This window comes from Myxine glutinosa, chromosome 3 (assembly GCF_964187855.1).
Source record: "Myxine glutinosa chromosome 3, kmMyxGlut1.1, whole genome shotgun sequence".
Classification (NCBI taxonomy): domain Eukaryota; kingdom Metazoa; phylum Chordata; class Myxini; order Myxiniformes; family Myxinidae; genus Myxine; species Myxine glutinosa.
The window spans coordinates 94,182,519-94,209,077 of NC_136263.1; the positions used below are offsets into that span (position 1 = coordinate 94,182,519).

Sequence of the window (26,559 nt, forward strand, 5' to 3'; positions counted from 1 at the left end):
ACAAATTCACACACACAAATACATATACACACAAGTACGTACGTGTGTACACACACACACACACACACACACACACACACACACACACACACACACACACACACACACACACACACACACACACACACACAGTCACACACACACATTCTTCGTCAGTTATCTGGATGTTTATTTGCATATATGTGTATGGCTGTATGTATCTCTTCTCCGTCATCCCAAAAAAAACAAATATTTTAGAACAATAGGAACCGCAAATGGGAACCAGTTTTCGCCGGTCTTAGTTGCCACGCACGGGATATTCGTTCGTGGCTTCACCCCCTCCCCCCCCCCCCCCTTCTGTTCACGTTCTCCTCCTCTCCTCCCCCATCCTTCTCGTCAAGAGCATGACTCATTCTCATTTCTCTTCCTCGGTTCATTCTGCTTCAGCTACCTTCGCTTGGCGGTTCCATGCTCGAGGAACACCGAGGTGATCGAGGCGGTGCCGCAGCCAAAGGGCTCGGCTCGCTTCTGCTGGACAGGGAGGCCCAACAAGGTGTGCGAGTGCCCGGTAAGGTACCTTGTGACCCGACGAAGGAATTCGGTATGACCGGCACGAGTGTCGCCATCTTTACGCTCTTTCCCGGCGTCTCGGCCGGTTCGGCGTTCCATTTCGGATGTGCGGAGGCGGATGACACCGGAATGGGTTTAAAAACGCGGGACGACCGTATCGGGATCGTCTTGGCGAGTACTCGTTTTATTGTTCATTAAATGATTATTTTTGTTTCAGAAAAGAAGAAGAGTCCGTGCAGGTCTCACACAGCATTGTTGTTTAATTATATTATTTTAACTATATTATTTTAATTATATTGTTTTTTGGCCAAATAATGAATTCGTACGTTATTTCCCCATTTCCCGCAACATCCATGTCGGTCGCCAATGAAAGGTGTGCCCTCGATAGGTAAACGTGACTTATGTTACGTTCTGCTAACATCCTGCATCCCTCCTGCTGAATGGATCTTTTCCATCACGAAATGGCCGCTTGCCCGGAAAGCAGTCATGAATGCGGCATTGGTTTTTATGAGTCACCTGTCCTTGGTGTGTTTCGGAGGATCCTCGACACTGGAATACCGAGGTCTTGAACCCAGCCAACCTTGTATCCCCATATTGAGGCCGAAACGACCATTTTGTCTTTTCAAACCTTTATCGTGTTTCACCTGTCCCGACAGCGCAGCGCACGCCAGGTGATGTCCCGACAGTGATGGATGATCATCATGGCGATTCGCTGGAAAATTGGGCACATTGTGCAGTGATCGGTCGTGAGCCAAGTGGTGATTGCAATATTAAATGAAAAATAACTTTTGTATCCCCGACGAGTGGCGACTTAAAACCGTTGGGCTCCATTGCTGGCTCGAAGGCATTTTGAATCGAAGATCGAAACGTGGTTAGAAATCACAACTAGTCAGGTTCACTATGTTTTTTCGTTCAAAATTTTGGTAGATTAGCAAAACTATACATTTTTGGAATATTCAGAGCATGAGGAATCCAAAAATTAATGTTTACATTTGCGTAGACACCTTTGCGAAAATGACACTCAGGACAGTGATGAAGATCTGTAAAAGCATATTCCTGAACGGTATAGACCTAGTAGATCCTGTGTATAGGACTTGTAGTTCAATCTGATACTACCTATAACTTCCTATAACAACCTATAACTTCAAAGGACTTGCAATATCATGTATTATGTAATACAGTTATATCACAAATATAAAGACAATGGTTTACAATTACCTTTGTTTGTTGCTTTTCTATAATCCTGAGCACTATTTTGAGGCCTTTATTGGATTCCTTGACCCAGAAAACATAGGATTAGCATATTTAATTAAGTCTCTAGGTTGACTAGAAGCTGAGATCTCGCAAAATATGTATTTTATGGCGGCCATTTTCAAAATCCAAAATGGCGGCCATGCAGGTGTCTGTGCAAATGCCAACATTGATTTTCAGATTCTCCATGCTCTGAAGATTCCAAAAATGTACAGGTTTGCTAATCCCAAAATTTTGAAAGAAATTATATTTGTTAACATAGTGAACCTGACTAAACCATGTCCGAAGGGAGCAGTTCAATTTGGTAATTTTAAAATGAACCCTGAAGAATTACCCTTTAGAATTTACCTTTAGAATTAACCTTTAAAATTACCCTTTAGAATTACCCTTTAGAATTACCCTTTAAAATTACCCTTTAGAATTACCCTTTAGAATTACCCTTTAAAATTACCCTTTAGAATTACCCATGAGAATTACCCTTTAGAATTACCCTTTATAATTAACCTTTAGAATTACCCTTTAGAATTTACCTTTAGAATTAACCTTTAAAATTACCCTTTAGAATTACCCTTTAGAATTACCCTTTAAAATTACCCTTTAGAATTACCCTTTAGAATTACCCTTTAGAATTACCCTTTAAAATTACCCTTTAGAATTACCCATGAGAATTACCCTTTAGAATTACCCTTTATAATTAACCTTTAGAATTACCCTTTAGAATTACCCTTTAAAATTACCCTTTAAAATTACCCTTTAAAATTACCCTTTAAAATTACCCTTTAGAATTACCCTTTAGAATTACCCTTTAGAATTACCCTTTAAAATTACCCTTTAGAATTACTCATGAGAATTACCCTTTAGAATTACCCATGAGAATTACCCTTTAGAATAACCCTTTAGAATTACCCTTTAGAATTACCCATGAGAAGTACCCTTGAGAATTACCCATGAGAATTACCCTTTAGAATTACCCTTTAAAATTACCCTTTACAATTAACCTTTAGAATTACCCTTTAGAATTACCCTTTAAAATTAACCTTTAGAATTACACTATAGAATTACCCTTTAGATTAACCCTTTAGAATTACCCTTTAGAATTACCCTTTAAAATTACCCTTTGGAATTACCCATGAGAATTACCCTTTAGAATTACCCATGAGAATTACCCATGAGAATTACCCTTTAGAATTACCCTTTAGAATCACCCTTTAGAATTACCCTTTAAAATTACCCTTTAGAATTACCCTTTAGAACTACCCTTTAGAATTACCCATGACAATTACCCTTTAGAATTACCCATGAGAATTACCCTTTCGAATTACCCTTTAAAATTACCCTTTACAATTAACCTTTAGAATTACCCTTTACAATTACCCTTTAGAATTACCCTTTAGAATTACCCTTTAGAATTACCCTTTAGAATTACCCTTTAGAATCACCCTTTAGAATTACCCTTTAGAATTACCCATGAGAATTACCCTTTAGAATTACCCATGAGAATTACCCTTTAGAATAACCCTTTAGAATAACCCTTTAGAATTACCCTTTAGAATTACCCTTTAGAATTACCCATGAGAATTACCCATGAGAATTACCCATGAGAATTACCCTTTAGAATAACCCTTTAGAATTACCCTTTAGAATTACCCATGAGAATTACCCTTTTGAATTACCCTTTTGAATTACCCTTTTGAATTACCCTTTCGAATTACCCTTTAGAATTACCCTTTAGAATTACCATTTGGAATAACCCTTTAGAATTACCCTTTAGAATTACCCTTTAGAATTACCCTTTAGAATTACCCTTTAGAATTACCCTTTAGAATAACCCTTTAGAATAACCCTTTAGAATTACCCTTTAGAATTACCCTTTAGAATTACCCATGAGAATTACCCTTTAGAATTACCCTTTAAAATTAACCTTTACAATTAACCTTTAGAATTACCCATTTAGAATTACCCTTTACAATTACCCTTTACAATTAGCCTTTAGAATTACCAGGGGTCGAATTACTCTGTAGGGAGGGCACAGCAATGTTTACCTTTGATGACTTCAAATTTTTTGGGGCACCAAGGCATTTTCTTTTGGGTTTGGGGGGCACCAAGGCATTTTCTTTTGGGTTTGGGGGGCACCAAGGCAATCTAGAATTATTCTTGTGGGCACAAAGGCAAAGTGTGTCGGTAACTTAAACAGGCAGGGAAATGTTACTGACAGAACAAGTAAATCAACATAAACTTTTTAATAATGTATTTTTAGAATATAAACAGTTTCAGAAAACTCAACTCAACTCAGAACTGCATTGTCATCATGTCCATGTAACAAAGTTTAACTTTTGTTTGACAGAGTTGAACTTTTTTCATCGTCATCGCACATCATCTTTACTCAATACTGACTCAGTCTTGAGTCAGGTATACATGATTACAATTCAAACACCCTTGGGGGAGAGGTGTGTTGTATCAGGCCTACGTCCAAATGCACTTATAGAATGCCACCTGGCAACGCTACGTGTAGGATCAAAGTCGTCGGGGTCGGGCCCTTCTGTGCTGATGCGCAGAAGGTGTTCCTGCATACCCAACCCCAGTTTTAGCCTCCAATCCCCAAGAATACGCTTCACTGCTGAGAACTGCCTCTCTACATGTGATGTGGCCACTGGGCACACAAGGCAGATCTGCACAAGATGAAGTATATTAGGGTATTTGTGGCCCTTTTCTGTCAGAATGGTCTTCCATAGACCTAGGAAATTGGACTCCTCTCCATGATTTCTGCTGATGTCAAGCTTCAAGGACAGCCATTCTTTTTGTAATTGACTTGGATCACAACCATTTCTTTCAATGATTTGCTGAAAGTGATTGCTAAGGTAAGTGACTTTGGCATTGCCATAGGCAGCAAGGGTGTCCTTGCCCTTTGGCATGTTGCTGGGGTCAAACACCCCAAACGCAATCAGGACCTCATTCTCATAGAACTCGTTAAATCTCTTGTCCAAACAATCAATCACTTTGTCAACTACAGTTTTCAAGGGTCCAGCCTGAAACTCCTCAACAGATGGTACTCTAGGACCATAAAGCTCCAGATCCCTGTACTTCAGCCTCTTGGTCTGATTGTCCCCATCCTCAGTGTCAGAGTCAGTGTTGGCTTCCTGCACTTCCCTCTCAAACTTCTGTACATGAGTGCCTGGAGTTTCCAGTTGTGCCTTCAGGGCAAGAGCAGCAACCTCAACACTGGCTCTCACAGAGGTGATTCGGATGTCCTCTGCCTGGAATCTATTCGACAGAACTGAAAGTTCTTGCAACAAGTCCTGATACACTGCCAGATACAATGCAAATTTATGGGTTTTCAAGTCTTTGATGCGCCCCTTCATGGTGGCAGTTGTATCCTCTCTCTCACCAGAGTCCAGGTCATCAAAAAGCATACGGAGCGTCCCGGAGGGTGTACGGAGGGTGTAACATACCTATAGTCGGTACGGAAGCAATCGGAAGGCCGTCCCAACCATGAGTATTACCCCCGCTAATACAGCGCGGTTGGTAGGCAACGACGTGGGTGTGCAAACATCGGCAATAATAGCCACGCTGTAATTTATGCGCTCATAGTAGCCCATAATGCATTGCGTTTCATTGATGATGCTGGATGACGTATGGGATGACGAATGGTCATAGGCGGGGCCAATATAAATTATGGGATGCCCTTGAACCTCGTTTCCCGTACCCAAGGACGATAGTAGGACTGCAACATTCTGTATTCAGTAAGCTAACGGGAAACGAGGTAGCCTAGACAATGTATATGCTTACTACGCTAATGTGCCGACATGCACTGAGAAAACGAAAGCCGACGAAGTCAGTTTGTTGTTTTCATCATTACTTTATTCATACTTTGGTCTCTACTATTATGCTTTATTGACAAAAAGGGCACAGCAGCAACTGAAGAAAAAGGGCACTGCAACTCTCTGCCTTAGTGATCATGAAAAGTTCGGGGGCAGCACGGCAAATAGCTTGGGCACGCCGGCTTTTGCCGTCGATGCCGTCGATAATTTTGACCCCTGGAATTCTGAAGGGTTATTCTGAAGGGTTTTTCTGAAGGGTTATTACAAAGGGTAATTCTAAAGGATATTTCTCAAGGGTAAATTCTAAAGGGTAATTGTAAAGGGTAATTCCAAAGGGTAATTCTCAAGGGTAATTCTAAAGGGTAATTGTAAAGGGTAATTGTAAAGGGTAATTGTGAAGGGTAATTGTAAAGGGTAATTGTAAAGGGTAATTGTAAAGGGTAATTGTAAAGGGTAATTCCAAAGGGTAATTCTCAAGGGTAATTCTAAAGGGTAATTGTGAAGGGTAATTCTAAACGGTAATTGTGAAGGGTAATTCTAAAGGGTAATTCTAAAGGGGTATTGTAAAGGGTAATTGTAAAGGGTAATTGTAAAGGGTAATTTTAAAGGGTAATTGTAAAGGGTAATTGTAAAGGGTAATTGTAAAGGGTAATTTTGAAGGGTAATTTCAAAGGGTAATTCTAAAGGGTAATTCTAAAGGGTTATTCTAAAGGGAAATTCTAAATGGTAATTTTAAAGGGTAATTCTAAAGGTTAATTCTAAAGGGTCATTGTAAAGGGTAATTGTAAAGGGTAATTCTAAAGGTTAATTGTAAATGGTAATTGTAAACGGTAATTCTAAAGAGTAATTCTAAAGGGTAATTCTAAAGGGTAATTGTAAAGGGTAATTCTGAAATGTAATTCCAAAGGGTAATTCTGAATGGTAATTGTGAAGGGTAATTCTAAAGGGTAATTGTAAAGGGTAATTTTAAAGGGTAATTGTGAAGGGTAATTCTAAAGGGTAATTCTAAAGGGTAATTGTAAAGCGTAATTCTAAAGGGTAATTCTCATGGGTAATTCTAAAGGGTAATTCTCATGGGTAATTCTAAAGGGTAATTCTAAAGGGTATTTCCAAAGGGTAATGCTAAAGGGTAATTCTAAAGGGTAATTCTAAAGGGTAATTCCGAAGGGTAATTCTAAAGGGTAATTCAAAAGGGTAATTTTCATGGGTAATCGAATTACCCTTTAGAATTACCCTTGAGAATAACCCTTTAGAATTACCCTTTAGAATTATCCTTTTGAATTACCCTTGAGAATTACCCTTCACAATTACCCTTTACAATTACCCTTTAGAATTACCCTTTAGAATTACCCTTTAGAATTACCCTTTAGAATTACCCTTTAGAATTACCCTTTAGAATTACCCTTTTGAATAACCCTTTAGAATGACCCTTTAGAATTACCCTTCAGAATAACCCTTCAGAATTACCCGTTAGAATTACCCTTTGGAATAACCCTTTAGAATTTACCCTTGAGAAATATCCTTTAGAATTACCCTTCAGAATAACCCTTCAGAATAACCCTTCAGAATTACCCTTCAGAATTACCCTTTAGAATTACCCTTGAGAATAACCCTTTAGAATGACCCTTTGGAATTACCCTTTAGAATTACCCTTTAGAATTACCCATGAGAATTACCCTTTAGAATTACCCATGAGAATTACCCTTTAGAATTACCCTTTAGAATTACCCATGAGAATTACCCTTTAGAATTACCCTTTAGAATTACCCATGAGAATTACCCTTTAGAATTACCCATGAGAATTACCCTTTAGAATTACCCTTTAGAATTACCCTTTAGAATTACCCATGACAATTACCCTTTAGAATTACCCTTTAAAATTACCCTTTAAAATTACCCTTTACAATTAACCTTTAGAATTACCCTTTAGAATTACCCTTTACAATTACCTTTTAGAATTACCCCTTAGAATTACCCTTCAGAATTACCCTTTAGAATTACCCTTTAGAATTACCCTTTAGAATTACCCTTTAGAATTACCCTTTAGAATCACCCTTTAGAATCACCCTTTAGAATTATCCTTTAGAATCACCCTTTAGAATTACCCTTTAGAATCACCCTTTAGAATTACCCTTTAGAATTATCCTTTAAAATTACCCTTTAGAATTACGCTTTAGAACTACCCTTTAGAATTACCCATGAGAATTACCCATGAGAATTACCCATGAGAATTACCCTTTAGAATTACCCTTTAAAATTACCCTTTGCAATTACCCTTTAGAATTACCCTTTAGAATTACCCTTTAGAATTACCCTTTAGAATTACCCTTTAGAATTACCCTTTAGAATTTCCCTTTAGAATTTCCCTTTAGAATTACCCTTTAGAATTACCCTTTAGAATTACCCTTTAGAATTACCCTTTAGAATTACCCTTTAGAATTACTCTTTTGAATTACACTTTAGAATTACCCTTTAGAATTACCCTTTAGAATTACCCTTTAGAATTACCCTTTGGAATTACCCTTTGGAATAATCCTTTAGAATTTACCCTTGAGAAATATCCTTTAGAATTACCCTTTGGAATAACCCTTGAAAATAACCCTTTAGAATTACCCTTTAGAATTACCCTTTAGAATTACCCATGAGAATTACCCATGAGAATTACCCTTTAGAATTACCCATGAGAATTACGCTTTCGAATTACCCTTTGGAATTACCCATGAGAATTACCCTTTTGAATTACCCTTTTGAATTACTCTTTAGAATTACCCTTTAGAATTACCCTTGAGAATTACCCTTTAGAATTACCCTTTAGAATTACTCTTTAGAATTACCCTTTAGAATTACCCTTTAAAATTACCCTTTAGAATTAACCTTTAGAATTACCCTTTAGAATTACCCTTTAGAATTACCCATGAGAATTACCCTTTAGAATTACCCTTTGGAATTACCCATGAGAATTACCCTTTTGAATTACCCTTTTGAATTACCCTTTAGAATTACCCTTTAGAATTACCCTTTAGAATTACCCTTTAGAATCACCCTTTAGAATTACCCATGACAATTACCCTTTAGAATTACCCATGAGAATTACCCTTTAGAATTACCCTTTAAAATTACCCTTTACAATTAACCTTTAGAATTACCCTTTAGAATTACCCTTTAGAATCACCCTTTAGAATTACCCTTTAGAATCACCCTTTAGAATTACCCTTTACAATTAACCTTTAGAATTACCCTTTAGAATCACCCTTTAGAATCACCCTTTAGAATTACCCTTTAGAATCACCCTTTAAAATTACCCTTTAGAATTACCCTTTAGAACTACCCTTTAGAATTACCCATGACAATTACCCTTTAAAATTACCCTTTACAATTAACCTTTAGAATTACCCTTTAGAATTACCCTTTAGAATTACCCTTTAGAATTTCCCTTTAGAATTACCCTTTAGAATTACCCTTTAGAATTACCCTTTAGAATTACCCTTTAGAATTACTCTTTCGAATTACACTTTAGAATTACCCTTTAGAATTAACCTTTAGAATTACCCTTCAGAATTACCCTTTAGAATTACCCTTTAGAATTACCCTTTAGAATTACCCTTTAGAATTACCCTTTAGAATTACCCTTTAGAATTACCCTTTAGAATTACCCTTTAGAATTACCCTTTAGAATTGCCCTTTAGAATAACCCTTTAGAATTACGCTTCAGAATTACCCTTTAGAATTACCCTTTAGAATTACCCATGAGAATTACCCTTTAGAATTACCCATGAGAATTACCCTTTAGAATTACCCTTTAGAATTACCCTTTAAAATTACCCTTTACAATTAACTTTTAGAATTACTCTTTAGAATTACCCTTTAGAATTACCCTTTAGAATTACCCTTTACAATTACCCTTTAGAATTATCCTTTTGAATTACCCATGAGAATTACCCTTTAGAATTACCCTTTAGAATTACCCTTTAAAATTACCCTTTAGAATAACCCTTTAGAATTGCCCTTTAAAATTACCCTATGGAATTTACCCTCTAGAATTACCCTTTAGAATAACCTTTTAGAATTGCCCTTTAGAATAACCCTTTAGAATTGCCCTTTAGAATAACCCTTTAGAATTAAGTAATTCTCTCTCTGTCGCTGACTCTGCCGCTGACTCTGCCGCTGACTCTGTCGCTGACTCTGCCTCTGACTCTGCCTCTAACTCTATCTCTCTCTCTCTGTCGCCCCCTGCAGGCCGTTTGTGGTGGGCGTGGCGTCATGGCGGCTGTGAGCAACTGCTCTGTGTTGTAGTGAGTTCTTTGTGAGTTTTCCTCCTCTCCTGCCCTCCCCTGCCCCCCCCCCCCCCCTCTCCTTCCCATCCTGTGTACTTTGGCATTTTGTTTTCATCCGTTCTACACCTTTGTCTTTGAGAGAGAGAGGATTGAGAGCGGGCCCATTTTGGGTGCGGCCTACTGGCTTTGACGGCGTTTTGTAAGCCATTTTTGTGCTTATAATGCACGTTTATTACTTACTTTAGTTCGATTATTTAGGTTTGATACCTTCTTGTCCGGTTCGGACAAGTGGGGGGTGTTAAATTCGCTGGTATGGCGAATGCATGCGCTCGGTTAGAGGCGTTCGATAGCCTAACGAGGAAGCATGCATTTGTGTGTGTTCCACCAGAAGGAGTCCTCACTGAGGATGTGGTACTCGCAGTGGGGAAAATAATCGGGTGCGAGCATGTCTGAGCTGCCTCACGAATGAATGAAAAAGTTGTTATTTTCGTGTCCGAAGAAAACTTTGTTCACGATGTCGTGAGTGCAGGTTTAACCACAGAAGGTGGTGTTTTTATGTTAGCGTCCCCCATGGATACTCCAGCGATGAAAATCGTTGTATCAAACGTACCACCATTTATATCAAATGACAAACTAATGTCAGTCCTTTCTCGTTATGGAACAGCTGTGTCGAGAATGTCCATGATCCCTCTGAAGAGCCGAGACAAGAGGATAAAACACGTTATGAGTTTCCGTCGCCAAGTTTACATGGTACTTCTCGATCGTGGTGATGATACAGGGTTAAATATTTCATTAAAAGTAAAATCCGACAATCGGGAGTATCAAATGTACGCCTCGTCAGCCTCACTAACGTGCTTTCACTGTGGAGCCTTTGGTCACGTTAAACGTTTTTGTCCCAAGGTTTCGTGTTCAAAGTGTGGGGAAAATGGCCACGCATACACCGATTGTAAAAATGATAATACTCGTGTTCCTATTCAACCGACTGGAGTTAATCCTGTGAGTTTACCGGTTCCTGCTGTTCCCTCCTGCAGTGAGACGAACAATAGCAGCATCGATGCGCATATCCCGAGTCTAGAAAACGATCGCACTTCACTTCCTGTCACAGAAACCGAAGCGACCCCAACTCGCACAACCTTTGCTGCGATTCCCTCATGTAGTGAAGGAATGGAGGAGGACCCTATTATTGGTTCTAAAAAACGAAGGGCGTCGGTTGATAATTTTTCTACCAGTAATCCAAAAAAGGTGGTATTGGAGAAGGCCTGTGTAGCTGAACACACACCTCATTGTGTTCCTCATGCTTCCATCGGGTTTGAAAAAAAGGATGGTGAATCGGGTGCTGCAATTGAGGATAATATGTCTGAAAGTTTGTGTACAAACTCTGTGGACGCAAATTGCTATATGGGTGAAATAAGTTGCAACGCTGAATACGTTGATAAACCCTCGAACGAACCATTACGATCATTGACATCAGTCACTGTGAACGAGCAGACAGTGACTGACTCATCCCTCTACAGTGCTGCTCTACCGATGCAGATTCAAAACTGTGTTACCGAGTCGCTCATCGATTCGGTAGATTGTGCTCCACAAGAGGATGAAACCGAGGCTTCAACTTCTGACGAGCACAAATATCACCATGGCATCGTGGATCGCACAGTGGAGCTCTCCAGCGAATCCCCAGAGATACTGACAATTCCCATAGTGACCATCATAGTGGCCGACATCCTCGATCCTGGAGGGACCTTGTCAGACTTGTCGGAATCTGATGAGGATGACGAGGTGCCCGAGTTGTCTCAGTCTCAGTTGAGTCAGCCAATGATATCTCCTCAACTCGTACTCTCCTTTCTGAATGAAACCTACAGACAGCGGAATGTAGTTATCAGGGATACATTTCCTGATTTAGGTCCATTTATTCAATCAGCAAAGGAAATAACAAGAAAGGGCAAAGAATTTCCACTAACAAGGTCACAATTTCACCGACTCAGGAAAATTATTACAAAAGCCAGTCTTGAGATTTCGCAACACCCAATCAAGCCTTTTGATAAAGAATGAAGCAAATTACCTTTGGCACCTTGAACATTAACGGTGGAGGTGCAAACCCAAACCGCCAAACTCAAGTGCAAAGTTTGTTTCGGCACAAAAATGTCGATGTACTTTTATTGCAGGAAACGCACATCACCCAAAACGTAGCATATGATTGGTGTCGCGTTTTTGGGGGACAGTGCTTTTTTAGCAACCTGTCTTCCCTTTTGGCAGGTGTTGCTTTCGTACTTCGACCAGGGCTAGTACCTGAGTCAATCCTCTTCCAGGAGATCATTAAAGGCCGATTCAGCTCTCTTGAACTGGAGGTTAATAATTTCCATTTCACATTATTCAATGTGTACGCACCAAGTGAGAGCACAGAACGGAAAGCTTTCTTTGCGTCTGTGATTAATCACCTGCAGACAGTTGATCTAAACCAATATGTGTGTATCGGGGGTGATTTCAACTGTACCTTTGAACCTGTAATGGACAGGAACTCGGCAGAACCTCATCCCGAATCATGTACTGATTTATCCCTTTTCCTTTCTCGGGTTGGTTTGCTATATGTATGGAGGGTACTTTTCCCCAATGAACCTCAGTTTACCTGGAGCCGTATCACCAGAGGAAGTGTCCTTTGCGAGACTCGACCGATGGTATATAAACTCACCTTTTAGAAACGCTATAGTCTCTCCAGATTATTTTCCGTCAATATTCTCAGACCATAATTTAGTAACCATGGGGTTTCTTTTTCCTCAGTCAATAAATAAAAGTGCATACTGGAAATTTAATACCAGTCTTCCAGAAGATGGTCTATTTAAAGAAGTCTTCCAAGTTTTCTGGGCTAATCAAATCCAAAGAGCCCTCTTTTTCTTCAGTTAATCTTTGGTGGGACAATACGAAAGCCCAGATTCGGGTGTTTTGTCAACAGTTTAGAGCAAACATTACAAATGTTAAGAATATAACAATGACTTGTTTGGAAGCTGACATTGTACAGCTCGAAGGTAAACTTGCTAAAAAGAATAATGCAAGAAACTTCCAGTTATTACTAGAAAAGAAGACTCAGCTGAGAGAGTTAATCCAGGAGAAAGCAGCAGGGTTGTTGCTCAGACTGAGGGTTAAGAACTTAAAGGTTTTAGATACCCCTAGTAAAGCTTTTTTTCGTCTGGACTCTGTCAGTAAAGCACCCAAGAACATTTTTTCTGTAATTAATCCTGGCGGAGCTGTTGTTGTAAATCCCAGAGACAGACGGTTATGTGTTCAAGACTTCTTTTCCAAACTGTTTTCAAAACAGGTTGTTTGTGATGAAACAATGAGACTTTTAACCTCTCACCTATCCTCGTTAACTGAGTCCCAGCGGCTGGATATGGACTCGCCAATTACGCTCGAGGAGTTAACGCAAGCCCTGGCTGGAATGGACTCGGGAAGAGCCCCTGGAATCGATGGTCTGCCGGCTGAATTTTATGTGGAATTTTGGGAACTATTAGGTACAGAACTGATGCATGTTCTTGAATCATCACTGACTCATGGAGAATTGCCTTTAAGTTTGAGAAGAGCGGTGATGTCCCTTCTTCCAAAGGCTGGTGATTTGCGACACATGAAGAATTGGAGACCTGTTTCTCATCTATGCACTGATTATAAAATCCTTTCAAAAGTTTTGGCGAATCGAGCTAAAAGGGTAATTTGCGATTTGGTTCACCCTGATCAGAGTTATTGTATTCCAGGTAGATCTATGTATGATAACATATTTTCATTAGAGATCTCATAGATGGCAACTGTGTGCAGAATGACTTTGGTATAATTTTTCTTGATTTAGAAAAGGCTTTTGATAGCATCGATCATGTCTTTTTGAATCGTGTGCTTGAAGCCTGTGGATTTGGAGATAATTTCAGAACTTATATTGCTTTATTGTACAACAATATATTCAGTTTAGTTAAGGTGAACAATGAGCTTTGTTCTCCCATACAGGTTCAAAGGGGGGTAAGGCAAGGTTGCCCTGTCTCCGGCTTACTGTTACATGTTCATGTTTAATGTCGTAAAACCCTGACCTTCAGTGTTGCATGTCACACATGCCACTTGGAGCAAGGTGTATTAATAATAATAATAATAATAATTCATTTATTTTGTATAGCGCTTTTCCAGAAGCCCAAAGGCGCTTTGACAGAGTGGAAAACATAATGCATAACAATACATGAAAACAACAATTGCAAAAAGACAAGAATCAAGAAAACAAACAGCAGCGATATACGGCATATATATAAGACAAGAATCAAAAAGACAAGACAAGAATCAATAGGGAAATATTTAAAGCAAAAGGAGGGAGAAGGAGAAGAGATAGTCAGGGGTTAAATGCTGTGGGTTGAATGTTGAATGCAGCGTTGAACAGGTGGGTCTTTAGTGATGTTTTGAATGTGGTGAGTGAGGAGGAGTCTCTGATGGTGTGAGGTAGTGAGTTCCAGAGGGTGGGAGCAGCGATGGAGAAGGCCCTGTCCCCCCAGGATCTGAATTTGGTCCGGATGGAGGGGGTCAGGAGGTTGGTACCAGCAGAGCGGAGGTTGCGGGTGGGAGTGTGTCTGGAGAGGAGGTCAGCCAGGTAGGATGGGGCCAGGTTATGGAGGGCTTTGTATGTCAGGAGGAGGATTTTGTACTGGATTCTCTGGGGGATGGGGAGCCAGTGAAGCTTGTAAAGGACGGGGGTGATGTGGTCACGGGTCCGGGAATGAGTGAGTAGACGGGCAGCGGAGTTCTGAATGTATTGGAGTTTATTGGTGATTTTTGAGGGTGAACCATAGAGGAGGCTATTGCAGTAGTCCAGACGGGAGGTGATGAAGGCGTGGATGAGGGTTTCTGCAGCCGTGGAGGAGAGGGATGAGCGGAGACGGGCAATGTTTTTCAGGTGAAAGAAGGCTGACTTTGTGATCTGTTTAGTGTATTTGTCGAAGGAAAGGGTTTGGTCAAAGATGACGCCAAGATTCCGGATGTGAGGGGAGGTGGATACTGGGATACCGTCGATGTTGAGGGCAAAGTTATGGGTGGATTTTGTGAGCGTTTTTGGGCCAATGATGATTATTTCAGATTTATCACAGTTAAGCTTGAGGAAGTTGATTTGAAGCCAGGATTTTATTTCAGTGATGCAGTTTGTCAGGATAGAGTGGGTGTCGGTGGAGACGGACTTGGTGGAGATGAAAAGCTGGATGTCATCGGCGAAGCAGTGGAATTGGAGACCATGACGGCGGATTAAGTGACCGAGCGGGGACAGGTAAAGGATGAAGAGGAGGGGGCCAAGAACTGAACCTTGGGGGACACCTTGGGGGAGGGGAGCAGTGGGGGATTTGCAGTTATTGATGGAGATGAACTGGCATCTGTCAGAGAGGTATGATTTAATCCAAGAGAGGGCAGTGCCGGTGACGTTAAAGGTGGATTCAAGTCGGGTGAGGAGGATAGTGTGATCGATGGTGTCAAAGGCAGCGCTGAGGTCGAGGAGGACGAGAATGTTGAGGTTGCCAGCGTCAGAGGAGAGGAGAAGGTCGTTGGTGATTTTGAGGAGAGCAGTTTCAGTACTGTGGTTGGAGCGGAATCCGGATTGGAATGTTTCATACAAGTTATTGGCAGAGAGATGATGTTTGAGTTGAGTGGCTACAGCGCGTTCCAAAACTTTTGACAGAAAGGGTAGGTTGGAGATGGGTCTGAAGTTGTTTAGGGTGTCAGGGTTTAGACCAGGTTTTTTTAGAATGGGGGTAACAGCAGCAATTTTGAGGGAAGGTGGGACGATGCCTGTAGACAGGGAGGAGTTTATTGTTGCAATGATAAGTGGAGAGAGAGCAGGGAGGGAGGCTTTGACAAAGCTGGAGGGGATGGGGTCAAGAGTGCAGGTGGCAGTTTTCATTCCTATGAGGAGTTCAGAGAGGTCAGTAGGAGAGATTGGGGAGAACCGAGACAGGGGATGGCAGGACAAGGGGGGGCAGGTGGTTGGAGGGGGAGCGGGTGCGGCGGTGGTCAAGCTGTTGTAGATGTTGTCAATTTTGCGTTGGAAGAAAGAGAGGAAGGAGATGCAGTTGTCTACTGTGAATGACTGGGTGGTGGTGTTCAGGGGGCGGAGGAGTTTGTTTATTGTCGAGAAGAGTGCTTTTGGGTTTCCGGAGCCAGAGTGGATAATTTGAGAGTAGTAGGCAGAGCGGGCGCGGGAGAGGGCATCTTTGTAGTGTTGTATGTGGTCCTTGTAGGCTTGGGAGTGAACTGTGAGACCCGTTTTATTGCGGAGTCTTTCAAGTTGGCGAGCACGAGTTTTCATCAGGTGGAGTTCAGGGGTAAACCAGGGAGCAGAATGGGTGAAAGAAACTGTTTTGGTTTTTACAGGCGCAAGCTGGTCAAGGCAGGAGGAGAGAGTGTGGTTGTAGTAGTCAGTGAGGTCGGAAGGGGTGTGGAGGTCAATGAAGGGAGAAGTGGACATTTTTTCAGAGAGGGTGGATGAGAATGAGGTAGGTGAAAGAGCGTTTAGCTTACGGAAGTTGATTGTGCGATAATGCCTTGGTGTTGGGGCGGGGATGTTGATGGTCAGAGTGATGGCTAAGTGGTCAGAGAAGGTGAGGTCGGAGCCATAGAGATGGTGCAAATTTAATCCAGTGGAGCAGACAAGGTCCAAAATGTGACCACGGATATGGGTAGGAAAGTCGACATGTTGAGTGAGGTTAAAGCAGGTGAGTAAATCAGTGAAGTCAGTGGTTATTGTGGAGTCAGTGGAGTCCATGTGGATATTGAAATCACCAAGGAGGAGGATTGAGGGGGAGAGGGAACATAGCTGGGTCAGAAAGTAGGAGAAGTCAGACAGGAATGATGGGTGTGGTTTGGGAGGGCGGTAGACGACAGCCATGACTGACTGCGTGTGACCAGAGAGTTTTAAAGCCAGGTGTTCAAATGATGGAGCAGATGAGATGGAGATGAGGTTGGTCTTGATGTCTTGACGGTGGATAACGGCAATTCCACCACCTCGGCCCTCCGAGCGTGGTTTATTGACGTAGGAATATCCATTGGGTGTGGTGAGGTTGAGTGTGTAGTAGTCCAGAGGTTGTTGCCAGGTTTCGGTGAGACAGAGAAAGTCCAGTTTGTTATCCAGGATGTATTCGTTCAGGATGAGGCATTTATTGTTGAGGGACCGGGTGTTGAACAGGGTGAGCTTGATGTTGTTTTGAACAGCAGGGATGAATTCAGGTGATTTAGCCAGGGTTCGTAGGCAAGAGGTGCGATCGTGTGGGTTGCTGTGACCAGGTGCGCTGGGACGAAGAGTGAGAGTGCGCTGAGCCGACCAGAGGACGGGGATGGAGTGACCTGATTGCAAATAAACAAACTTGCGACCGGAGCCACGGTGAATGTACCTGGGTCGTCGGAGGAGTCCATTTGATTTGATGGCAGAGATGCATGATGGGGTGGAGCGGGTATTGAGCAGAAGAAGCCTTGCGGCGGAGTACTTCAGAGCCATGCCAGGCAGGAGCGAAGGGACGAGTACGAGGCCAAGGTCGAGGAGGCAAAGCGGCAAACGCAGCGGCAAACGCAGCGGCAAACGACTGCAGCCGCTAATCAAGACCACAGCGGCAAACAAGGCCACAAGGCCACCAAGACCACAAGGCCACCGGCAAACAAGGCCACGGCCACAAACAACGGGAGCGGGCCTTTCGATTCCGTATTCCGTACCATCAAAAGCAGATTCCGTTATCCAGCCGGAGAACACGCGGCACGTGCGGGTGTGAAAAGGCAGGACAGGTGTGAGATGTCAGGTCAGAAAAGTAGAAGCAGACCCTGTACATCCATCCAGTCGGAGAAGCGGCGAATATGCAACGCCAGCGTCCTCTCGCAACCGTATTACCTACGCAAAGGTGGATTAAAATGTTGACGCGCATTCCCTTGCCCTTTCACCATAAGTTCTCGCTCGTTTATCTTCCCAAAACTGATCTGATTTTAGTTGAAGAAGCTCACGGCCCTTTATTAAAGTATTTTCAGATATCTGAATTGATAAATGCCCTTCGTACACCTCATGGGTCATCTGCATATTTATGCACTAAATTTTGGATTCGTGGAGGATTCGTGTAAATTTAAAAGAATACAATGTTGAAAAGAGCGGTTGACACAAGGAAAAGAGAAGTTTCTGAGTTTGGTAGTGGAAAGGAAGAAAAGGGAAGTTTTTGGGGAGACCTAGGTAAAGGGAGGGAGCGAGGATTTGTGAAACGCACACAATGACGACTCAAATTTTCTCCATTGTTGCCTCCGCCACTAAAGGCTATGTTTTAGGTTATGTTTTCACCCCTACTTGTGTGTTTGTCTGTGAGCTGGATATCCCAAAGTTATGAACGAATTTGGTGAACAGGTTGGGTGGTTCAAGTCCGAATCCAGATCTGGCCTATCAGTGGGATACAAAACGTAAACTGTTCAGCCTGGCAGAGGTATGCATATGTATTATATGCATGGTCTCTTATGTGGTTTTGAGTGGAACATTTCCACTTCATAGTCTGACCTATATTTTTTTTTATTTCATTTTATTTTTGATGACAGGTACCATTTTGAGTAGCTGCAGCCATGGCAGCTGCTTGCCTCAAGCTTACATCTCCCAAAGAGTACTCCAAAGTCCCCGATGGAGGCTGGGGATTCGTGGTGATGGCAGCATTTTTCTTCATCGAGGCATTCACCTACGGTGTGATCAAATCGTTCGGGGTCTTCTTTGAGGACCTGATGAAGCATTTTGAAACCAACGCGAGCTCCATTTCCTGGGCAGCCTCCATCTGTATATTTTGCATGACATTTACAGGTGCGTCATCAGCTAGATTTGGACATTTATTTCGAGTAAAACGACACTTGTATTTGTTTTGGGGTTTTTTTCTGGGATAAAACTTTTGTCATTTTCAGTTTGTTGATAATAAATAAACAGCTGATGTAAATCCAAAGCTGAGTTAAAATGAAAGCCTTTATCCAAATGTGGAAATGATAAATGCATGTAAATGTGGAAATGTAATTTGCATTTATTCTTTCAATGCAGTTTGTAAAATATACTGAATGCATGGTTATCACATCATGAACACATTATATTTTGTAGCTTTGTTCATATGTGCCTGTTTCACCCTATGAGCCTGCTATGACCACGTTTTGTACACAACGCAAGGTGTGCACACGAGCATCTTGTCAACAAACAACAACAACATGCATTTTAAGGCCATTTTCCCTGCTAGAGCGGGTGTTAGCCTTGCGGTCCCCATGACAATCTTCTCCATTTTGCCATATTCTCTGCATCTCTCCTTAACCCCCTTGCCCGCATTTCTTCTTCCACCATCTTTAGCCAAGTCTTTCTCGGTCTGCCCCGTCCTCTACTTCCTTCTACATTCATTTCCATCACTCTTCTCATCCAGTCACTTTCATCCTTCCTCAACACATGACCAAACCATCTCAACCTGTTCCTTTTCACAGCATCGATCACAGGCTCTATTCCCATCATCTTTCGCCATTCATCATTTGTCTTCCTCTCTCTCAACGATACTCCGCACATCCACCGAACCATTCGCATTTCCACCCTTTCCAGCCTTCGTTGCTGCGCTACATTCATTACCCATGTCTCACTCCCATAAATCATAACACTTCTCACACATGCAGCATACACCTTTCCCTTCGGCTTCAACGACACTCCCCTCATCAGCATCTTGTCACACGAGCATCTTGTCACAGCAACAGAAATGGGACACGATTGACTCTTGGCTTTCATTTCAATGGCGGACTGGTTTCTTGGTGTTTCTTGACACGCCTCTCTACCTACAAGGCTCTCACCCACATTTTTTATCGTTGTTTGCTTTGCCTGGTACAGCTTGCTGTTGTGTGTGCAGCCCCCTTGTCGATGGTGCTAAGCACCCGATTCACGTGCCGTCCCATCGTTATGCTTGGAGGGATCCTGAGCAGCGCCGGCACGCTCGCAGCTTCCTTCTCAACGAGTATTGTTGCTATGTACTTCTCACTGGGACTTGTCACTGGTGAGAGCTTTTATCATTCATCTTCCGAATGCCTTTTGGTCTTGATTTTCTTTCTTTCCTTTTTTACTTTTGCCATTTGTCAAGTTGCCTTGACTGTATGTTAATGTAATACATTCATTCTTTTTTTACTGGAACAAAAAGAACAGTAGACAGAGGGGAGGGGAGCACACCAATAATACAGAGAGACTTGGAGGGATAAGGGACATTGGGAAGAACGAAAGCAATAGGGGGTGAACAAGTTGGATACATCTGCAAACTCAGTCACAGAAGTGAAAGGAAAGGCTGGAAACACAGAAATAGGTTGGCTTGGGGTGGTGGGGGGGTGGGGGGCGGGGGATGGTGGATTTGATGGGAGTAGAAAGGGTGATGGTGGTGAACAACTGTATTGAACCTCTGGAGGGATTAATGAGATTGAACAGTCTGAGTAAGTTGGTTCTACATGTGAGAAGCAAGAAGAATGAATGAGTGAGGGTGAGCAGAGAGTCTGGATTTTAGGAATTTCATGAGAAGTGGGTTACTGGCAGAATTTTGTGTGTCCTGTGGAAACATGGGTGGGGGGAGCCAAGGCACGGAAAGGGTGGAGGGTTCAAGACAAAAGGAGGTGATAGAAGACAGAGAGACCACTGACCTGTCTGTGATGTCAAAGTGATAGGCCCAGAGACTCAGTTTTATTGTGGGAGATACCAATGATTTTAAAGACCTTGATTTCAATGGCGTCGATGTGTGAGGCAGGGGTGCCAGCCCAGAGGTGGGAGCAGCACTCCATCAAGCTGCAAATGAAGGACGTGAAGATGGATAAAAGTTCAGATGTGCCAAGGAAAGTTTTTGTACGGTGGAGTATGCCCAGTCGGTGACTGGTTTTGAAGGCCAACTTAGATATATGGTTTGCCCAAGAAAGATCATAGCTTTGGGTGAAGCCCAAAGGTTTGAGTGACTGAACTTCCTTCCTTCCGTGTCAGTGATGCTTCATCAGGATTAGGATTACTGCATGCAGGCGTGGAACAGGGCCGATTCAACCAAATAGCGCAAATATATATGATGAAGTGACTTTCAGTCACTCAAACATTTGGTGCCAATGGTGAGCAGATTGCAGTGGAAGTCTTCTTTGTTACAAGTTGTATCAAAATGTCTCAGCAATTCCTGTTCACAGTCGTTGCAAATCATGTCAAAATGGTATTTGACATGTTTATGCACAACTGCACGATACATCTGTGTGATTCCTGTCATGGTAAGGTTGCATTGAGATCTTAACAGTGTTGTTCTCTGACAATGATGTTAATTTGAAAGATGCCATTGGTTTATAAGCATTGGCTTCCGACAGACTAGTCCATGGTCTCTTTACTTTTGTCTTTTACACGCGTTCCTGCAAAGACAATATTTGATGAACTTGATCAATATCCTGCCAGGAAAGCACAGTCTGCTTACCCATGACCACCGAGGGGAAATCCTACTCCTGATGCTGCCAACCGCTCCCACTGACATAAATAAGCCTGTCCCCATGAAAAGAGTTGAAGGCGCAATTCTTGAGACACTTTGAAAGACGCAGCTGCATTATGTTTACTTGATCTTCATTATCCCCATGTTAAAAAAATTAATAAATAAGGTGGGGATATTGTAGTTGGCTCCATCTGTCTGTCCGTCCGCCGGGCTATCTCCAAAACCAGTGTTTTCCAAACGGTGGTTTGTGACCCCCAAGGTGGCCATGAGTGGGATTCCGGGTGGGTCACGAGCTCTCTGCTCTAAGTAGTTACTCAAATCCTAGTGATGTTACCAATGACTTACCCATGTGAACTTACATTCTCAGGCTTGGTAGTGATCAAGACTAAAGGCAGAATCAGGCTGTTTGATGTCGAGATCAAGCTACAATGTTCACTGAGTAAGACTATTTCCCAAATTGACACGTGTGCAAAATGGAAATAAAAAATGGCCCAGCTTCCAGCCTTTTAGTTACTCCTGTAGTCAGGGTTGGCAATATTGGGCCCAGCCCAGTTTTCCCCACCTGGGTTAAAAACCCCCACTTGAATAAACCCAGTACTTTCTCAGTAAAGTGGGTTTTTTTCAAAATCCCTATTCCGGTCTTTTTTTTGTTTCAACCCTTGTAGGGGATAACAAACAGCGGGTTGCGGTGACCAAATACCAGGACAGGTTGGTCGTCTGCTAAATCCGGCTGAGAAACACTGTCCTACACAGGTGTGCAGAAATTCACCAAACTTGGTAGTTGTGATCACAACATGTCAAGAAGGTGCAATGACAGTCGTTTTGGGCCCTGCCTTTTGGGATGGGGTCAAAAGGTCAAATACCAAAAAATGCAATTACGGGCACATTTTAAAACATTTTTAAATGAAACTTTGTATGGGCAATCAACATTGGGGGCACATGAAATATGTAATGATATTTTGGATTTGATCCCAATGCATATGCCCCAGGGGGTGGGGACTTATGGCCACAGGGGTCAACTTTGATTTTGGTAGGAAGCGTGGGGATTTGTGATGGTGTGCTCTTGCTCTAATGAATAGTGTGCAGACTCCTCGGACCACAGCTTTATCAGGGCCTATTCGCATTGGCACTCAGCGTCTTGTCTTTCTTGCTTAGAGATAAGCATGATGACGAGAAAAAAAATGTGACATGGCCATCTGGTGGATTATTTCATGTTGTACCTATAACAAATAGTTGCAACCATAATTCAAAAAGTTGAAACTTGGACAATATTTGAATTTGCTTTAGACTCTATAGTTGCTATTTTGAAAGGCATAATGCTTATGCAATGTTGCATCAAAGTTTTAAGTGGCGTGTTGTCTGTGTTGCAGCATAATGCAATGAAAACCACCCCTGCTGTTTATCTCTTTTATAGCGTGTAAGAATAACAATGTTAATATTACATATGACAAAGTCCAACAGGCAATACCAGTAAATCGATCTTCTCAACACATGTGCCCTTGACAAAATAAATCTGTATTGCTTTGGCCTTTACTTCCTGTAAAAATATCATATTTCCCTGTGTAAATTTTTTTCCCGCTCACTTTTTTCGCTCTTGTTAAGTATAGTATACTGTACACAAACACAAGAAGTGTGCATTAAATTTGAGTCAAAATTGTCAACCCTTTGGTAAGTATAGTCACTGGGGCCCACCATGTTTAATCTGGGAGGAATAAGATGGACGGCACTAGGCCTTTTATTCATCTATCCCTGATGTAAAATGGTAACTCGATCTCAAGGGTCAGGACATGGCGCAGACTTCCCACAGTTTGTTGGGTTCTATTGTTGTTGTTTGCTTTAAACACACGTCAACAGACAGCTTCCTTGTTTTGTTTTTTTATTTATATTTTGGGCGAACACAAGCCAGCGTGAATTGCTCTAAATGCAATTGTTGATGTTCATCATTTTGCAATTCGCAAGGGTAGAATCCAACTGTTGCATAGATTTATTTAAAATTTTGATGTTGTTTGCATTGTTCCCATTTCTGAATTTTGGTATTTCCAGACCTTCGTTCCTGATTTCCATGTGATGACCCTCTTATTGTCCCCCGTCGCACCGCGGAGCGAAAGGGGGACAATGGTTTTCCCCTCCGTCCGTGTGTGTGTGCGTGCGTGCGGACGTGCGTGTGTACGTGCGTGCATAAGCGAAGGACCGAATTCTAATTTGGTGTGTGGGTGCAACCCACGTCAAAATCCAAGATGGCCGCCGCCATGTATGTCTGACACCATGTATGTCTGAACCTTGTGAGCGGAATATCTTGAAAAATAAGCGAAGTACCAACTTCTAATCTGGTGTGTGGGTGTATCTATGCATAAGGGAGAACGCTATTGAAAATTGGGTCGCCACGTCAAAATTCAAGATGGCCGCCTTGCGTCTTCCACTTTGTCAACTCACATCACTTCACCGACGGGGGACCAAGGCATAACGTTTGTTGTCTTGCATTTCACATAACCTGTGTGCAAATGTGACGGTGATGTAAATTGTGTGGCTTGGATATTTTCGGTGTATTTGTGAAACGGTGCTGGGTGTCTGCTTGCAGGTCTGGGCTTCTCTTTCAGCCTTTTTCCTTGCCTCACCTCACTTTCAAAGTACTTTGACAAGCGACGCTCACTGGTAATGGCCGTGGCCTCCACTGGAGAATGCTTCGCAATGCTGATCTTTGCTCCAGGTAACAATAAGCATCTTTCTTTTTGTATCTCAAAAAAAAAAAGATCCTGGAATGTGGAATGAAAGGTTATATATATATATATATGTATACATACACATATATATATACATACATACATACATACATACGCACGCACGCACATACACACACACACGTGATTTAATTTTTGGAGCCAGTCAGTGACTAGCTTGCTGATAAAAATGGCTTCCCTTTGAAAATTGAAAATATCCAGGTCTGGTGTTGCAAATAAAAGTACAGGGCGAGCCACAGAAATGAACCCGCTTTGAAAAAATTCGTTTAAAAATCTTGGATGGTTGAAGGGCACGGTGGGATGGCCTAGATGTACGCACACTCACCACCAAGCTGTCTAGCCTAGGTTTGAATCCCGACCCAGCTATAAACTGTCATCCTGATGTTTCACAGGCAGGATAATTCACCAATGTGTGTGTCCCGTCTCTCTGATGGACGTTAAACCGGGCATCCCATCTGCCAGCATTAGTTGGTGGATGTTAACGATCCTCGAAGACTTTACATTGTACAGTTCCAAGGTGGAGAGTGCCTGGCACTGCGAAGAACAGTATTGCAGGACACGCTGGACATCCGATGAATATTCAATCTTCAGACACCGTAAACAGAATTAGCGAATTGATCGTGCGTATCCATAGAAAATCAACACGTAACATTTAATATGGAATTAGAGTGTCTCAAGGCAGTGTCATTGGGAGTGTTAGAGTCTGATCTAATGCTTTCTTTACAAAATCAAATTGTTGCCGCAGTTAACCTCAATTGATGAGCGTCGACGTTATGAATTTTTGTTGTCAATTCAGTAGGATTATTAGTCGAGCAGAAATCAACAGACGAGATAATTTTCAGATCAGGTGTTCAGAAAAAACTAGAACGGCACTTGGGAGAACACCTAGTCTCACCTTGTGTGCCCATTCTGAACAAAAGTACCATCGTTAGCTGAACCAGTGAACATCCTACTATTATGGTCCACTGCTATAATGACTCATATACCCATATCATCCCTGCACTATATTATGTCATGTACATTGCCATTATCCATAGCTTTATTGATTATTGATTGATTATATTGATGGATTATTCGGGTATTTAACGACCACGTTTGTGCACATTAAGGCTAAATTGCTTCAATGAAGATGGATATGAAAAAAACAATTCAAACTATATTCCCCATGGCTAGTTGATCATGTGTATAAAGCTTCGCATTGATCTGTTAAGCAGCTCTGGAGATGAAGATTTTTTCACGTTTTTATTTTCAATCCAATATGGCCTCCAGACCACGTGACCGATGATGTCATAAATTTAATTCTTCACTCACATCGGGTCATAGATCATATGAAGTGATATGAAGTTTCAGATTTTTCAGATAAGGATTTTGAGTCAACCAATTATGGCAGGAATATCACTTCACTGATGATGTTATCACCCTATATACAGTGCATTCAGAAAGTATTCAGACCCCTTCACTTTTTTCACATTTTATGTTTCAGCCTTATGCTGAAATCGTTTAAATTCATTTTTTCCCTCATCAATCTACACTCCTGCAGAGCCTGCAGAGTTCAGAGACAGGATTGTGTCGAAGCACAGATCTGGGGAAGCCTACCAAAAAATCTCTGCTGCATTGAAGGTTCCCAAGAGCACAGTGGCCTCCATAATTCTTAAATGGAAGATGTTTGGAACAACCAGGACTCTTCCTAGAGCTGGCCGCCCGGCTAAACTGAGCAATCGGGGGAGAAGGGCCTTGGTAAATTAGGGGACCAAGAACCCGATGGTCACTCTGGCTGAGCTCCAGAGATCCTGTGAGGAGATGGTTGAAACTTCCAGAAGGACAACCATCACTGCAACACTCAACCGATCTGGGCTTTATGGCAGAGTGGCCAGACGGAAGCCTCTCAGTGAAAGACACATGAAGCCTGCTTGGAGTTTGCAAAAAAACACCTAAAGGTCTCTCAGACTGAGAAACCAGATTCTGTGGTCTGATGAAACCAAGATTGAACTGTTTTTGCACATTTTTTTGTGTAAAGTGCTAATGTTGGCTAATTTCCAAGCAGATGGTAGATGACCTTGAGCAAAAGAAAGGGTGAAAAGAACAGAGAGAGGGTGAGATAGAGCGGCAGAGCAGGATTTTAGGACCCTTGGGCTGATGCCGTCTGGTCAAGTTGCAGAATCAGAGTCGAGGTTTGACAGAAACTTTTCCACCTTGTCAGGAGAGAAGTACCCAGAGTCCAGGAGCAGCTGGGTACAACTGGGTAAGGTGGGTACAGAGAGCGATGGGTTTGGGACACAAGATTTTGAGGCAAACACAGAGTTTAGGCATTCAGCTTTTTCACGTGCAGTGTCAGCTGTGGAGCCGTTTGAAATAGGGGGGGGGGATGGAAGGGGAACAAACACCAGACATAGACTTGACCGGACGCCACCAGGATTTGGGGGAGGGAGACAAGTTTGAGACATTCTGAAACCCGCATATAGAGATAACAACC

At 42.1% G+C, this 26,559-nt stretch overlaps 2 protein-coding genes across 10 annotated transcripts in view; both read left to right on the forward strand.

Moving 5' to 3' along the window:
* The first annotated feature begins 235 nt into the window (after positions 1-235).
* Positions 236-26,559, forward strand: part of SLC16A6 (solute carrier family 16 member 6) — a 33,012-nt gene continuing 6,688 nt past the window's right edge. Inside the window, exons 1-5 of one of the 9 annotated variants that reach the window (XM_078774267.1) lie at positions 369-547; positions 9,855-9,921; positions 18,452-18,704; positions 19,749-19,911; positions 23,927-24,055. In XM_078774267.1, coding sequence (XP_078630393.1) covers positions 19,779-19,911; positions 23,927-24,055 — 262 coding nt within the window. In that variant the 5' untranslated portion in view covers positions 369-547; positions 9,855-9,921; positions 18,452-18,704; positions 19,749-19,778. Of the gene's footprint in view, positions 581-9,854; positions 9,922-18,451; positions 18,705-19,748; positions 19,912-23,926; positions 24,056-26,559 lie in introns of all 9 variants that reach the window. The other 8 variants (XM_078774262.1, XM_078774263.1, XM_078774266.1 and 5 more) reach the window with 8 other exon arrangements.
* Positions 9,991-11,949, forward strand: LOC144891145 (uncharacterized). The gene is made up of 2 exons (XM_078773516.1): positions 9,991-10,411; positions 10,557-11,949. Exon 2 carries the CDS (start codon positions 10,568-10,570, stop codon positions 11,939-11,941), a length of 1,374 nt encoding a protein of 457 aa, XP_078629642.1. The 5' UTR covers positions 9,991-10,411; positions 10,557-10,567; the 3' UTR covers positions 11,942-11,949.

Coding starts and splice junctions, on each gene's coding strand:
- LOC144891145 (XM_078773516.1), top strand. CDS start 10,568: ATGTCCATGATCCCTCTGAAGAGCCGAGACAAGAGGATAAAACACGTT.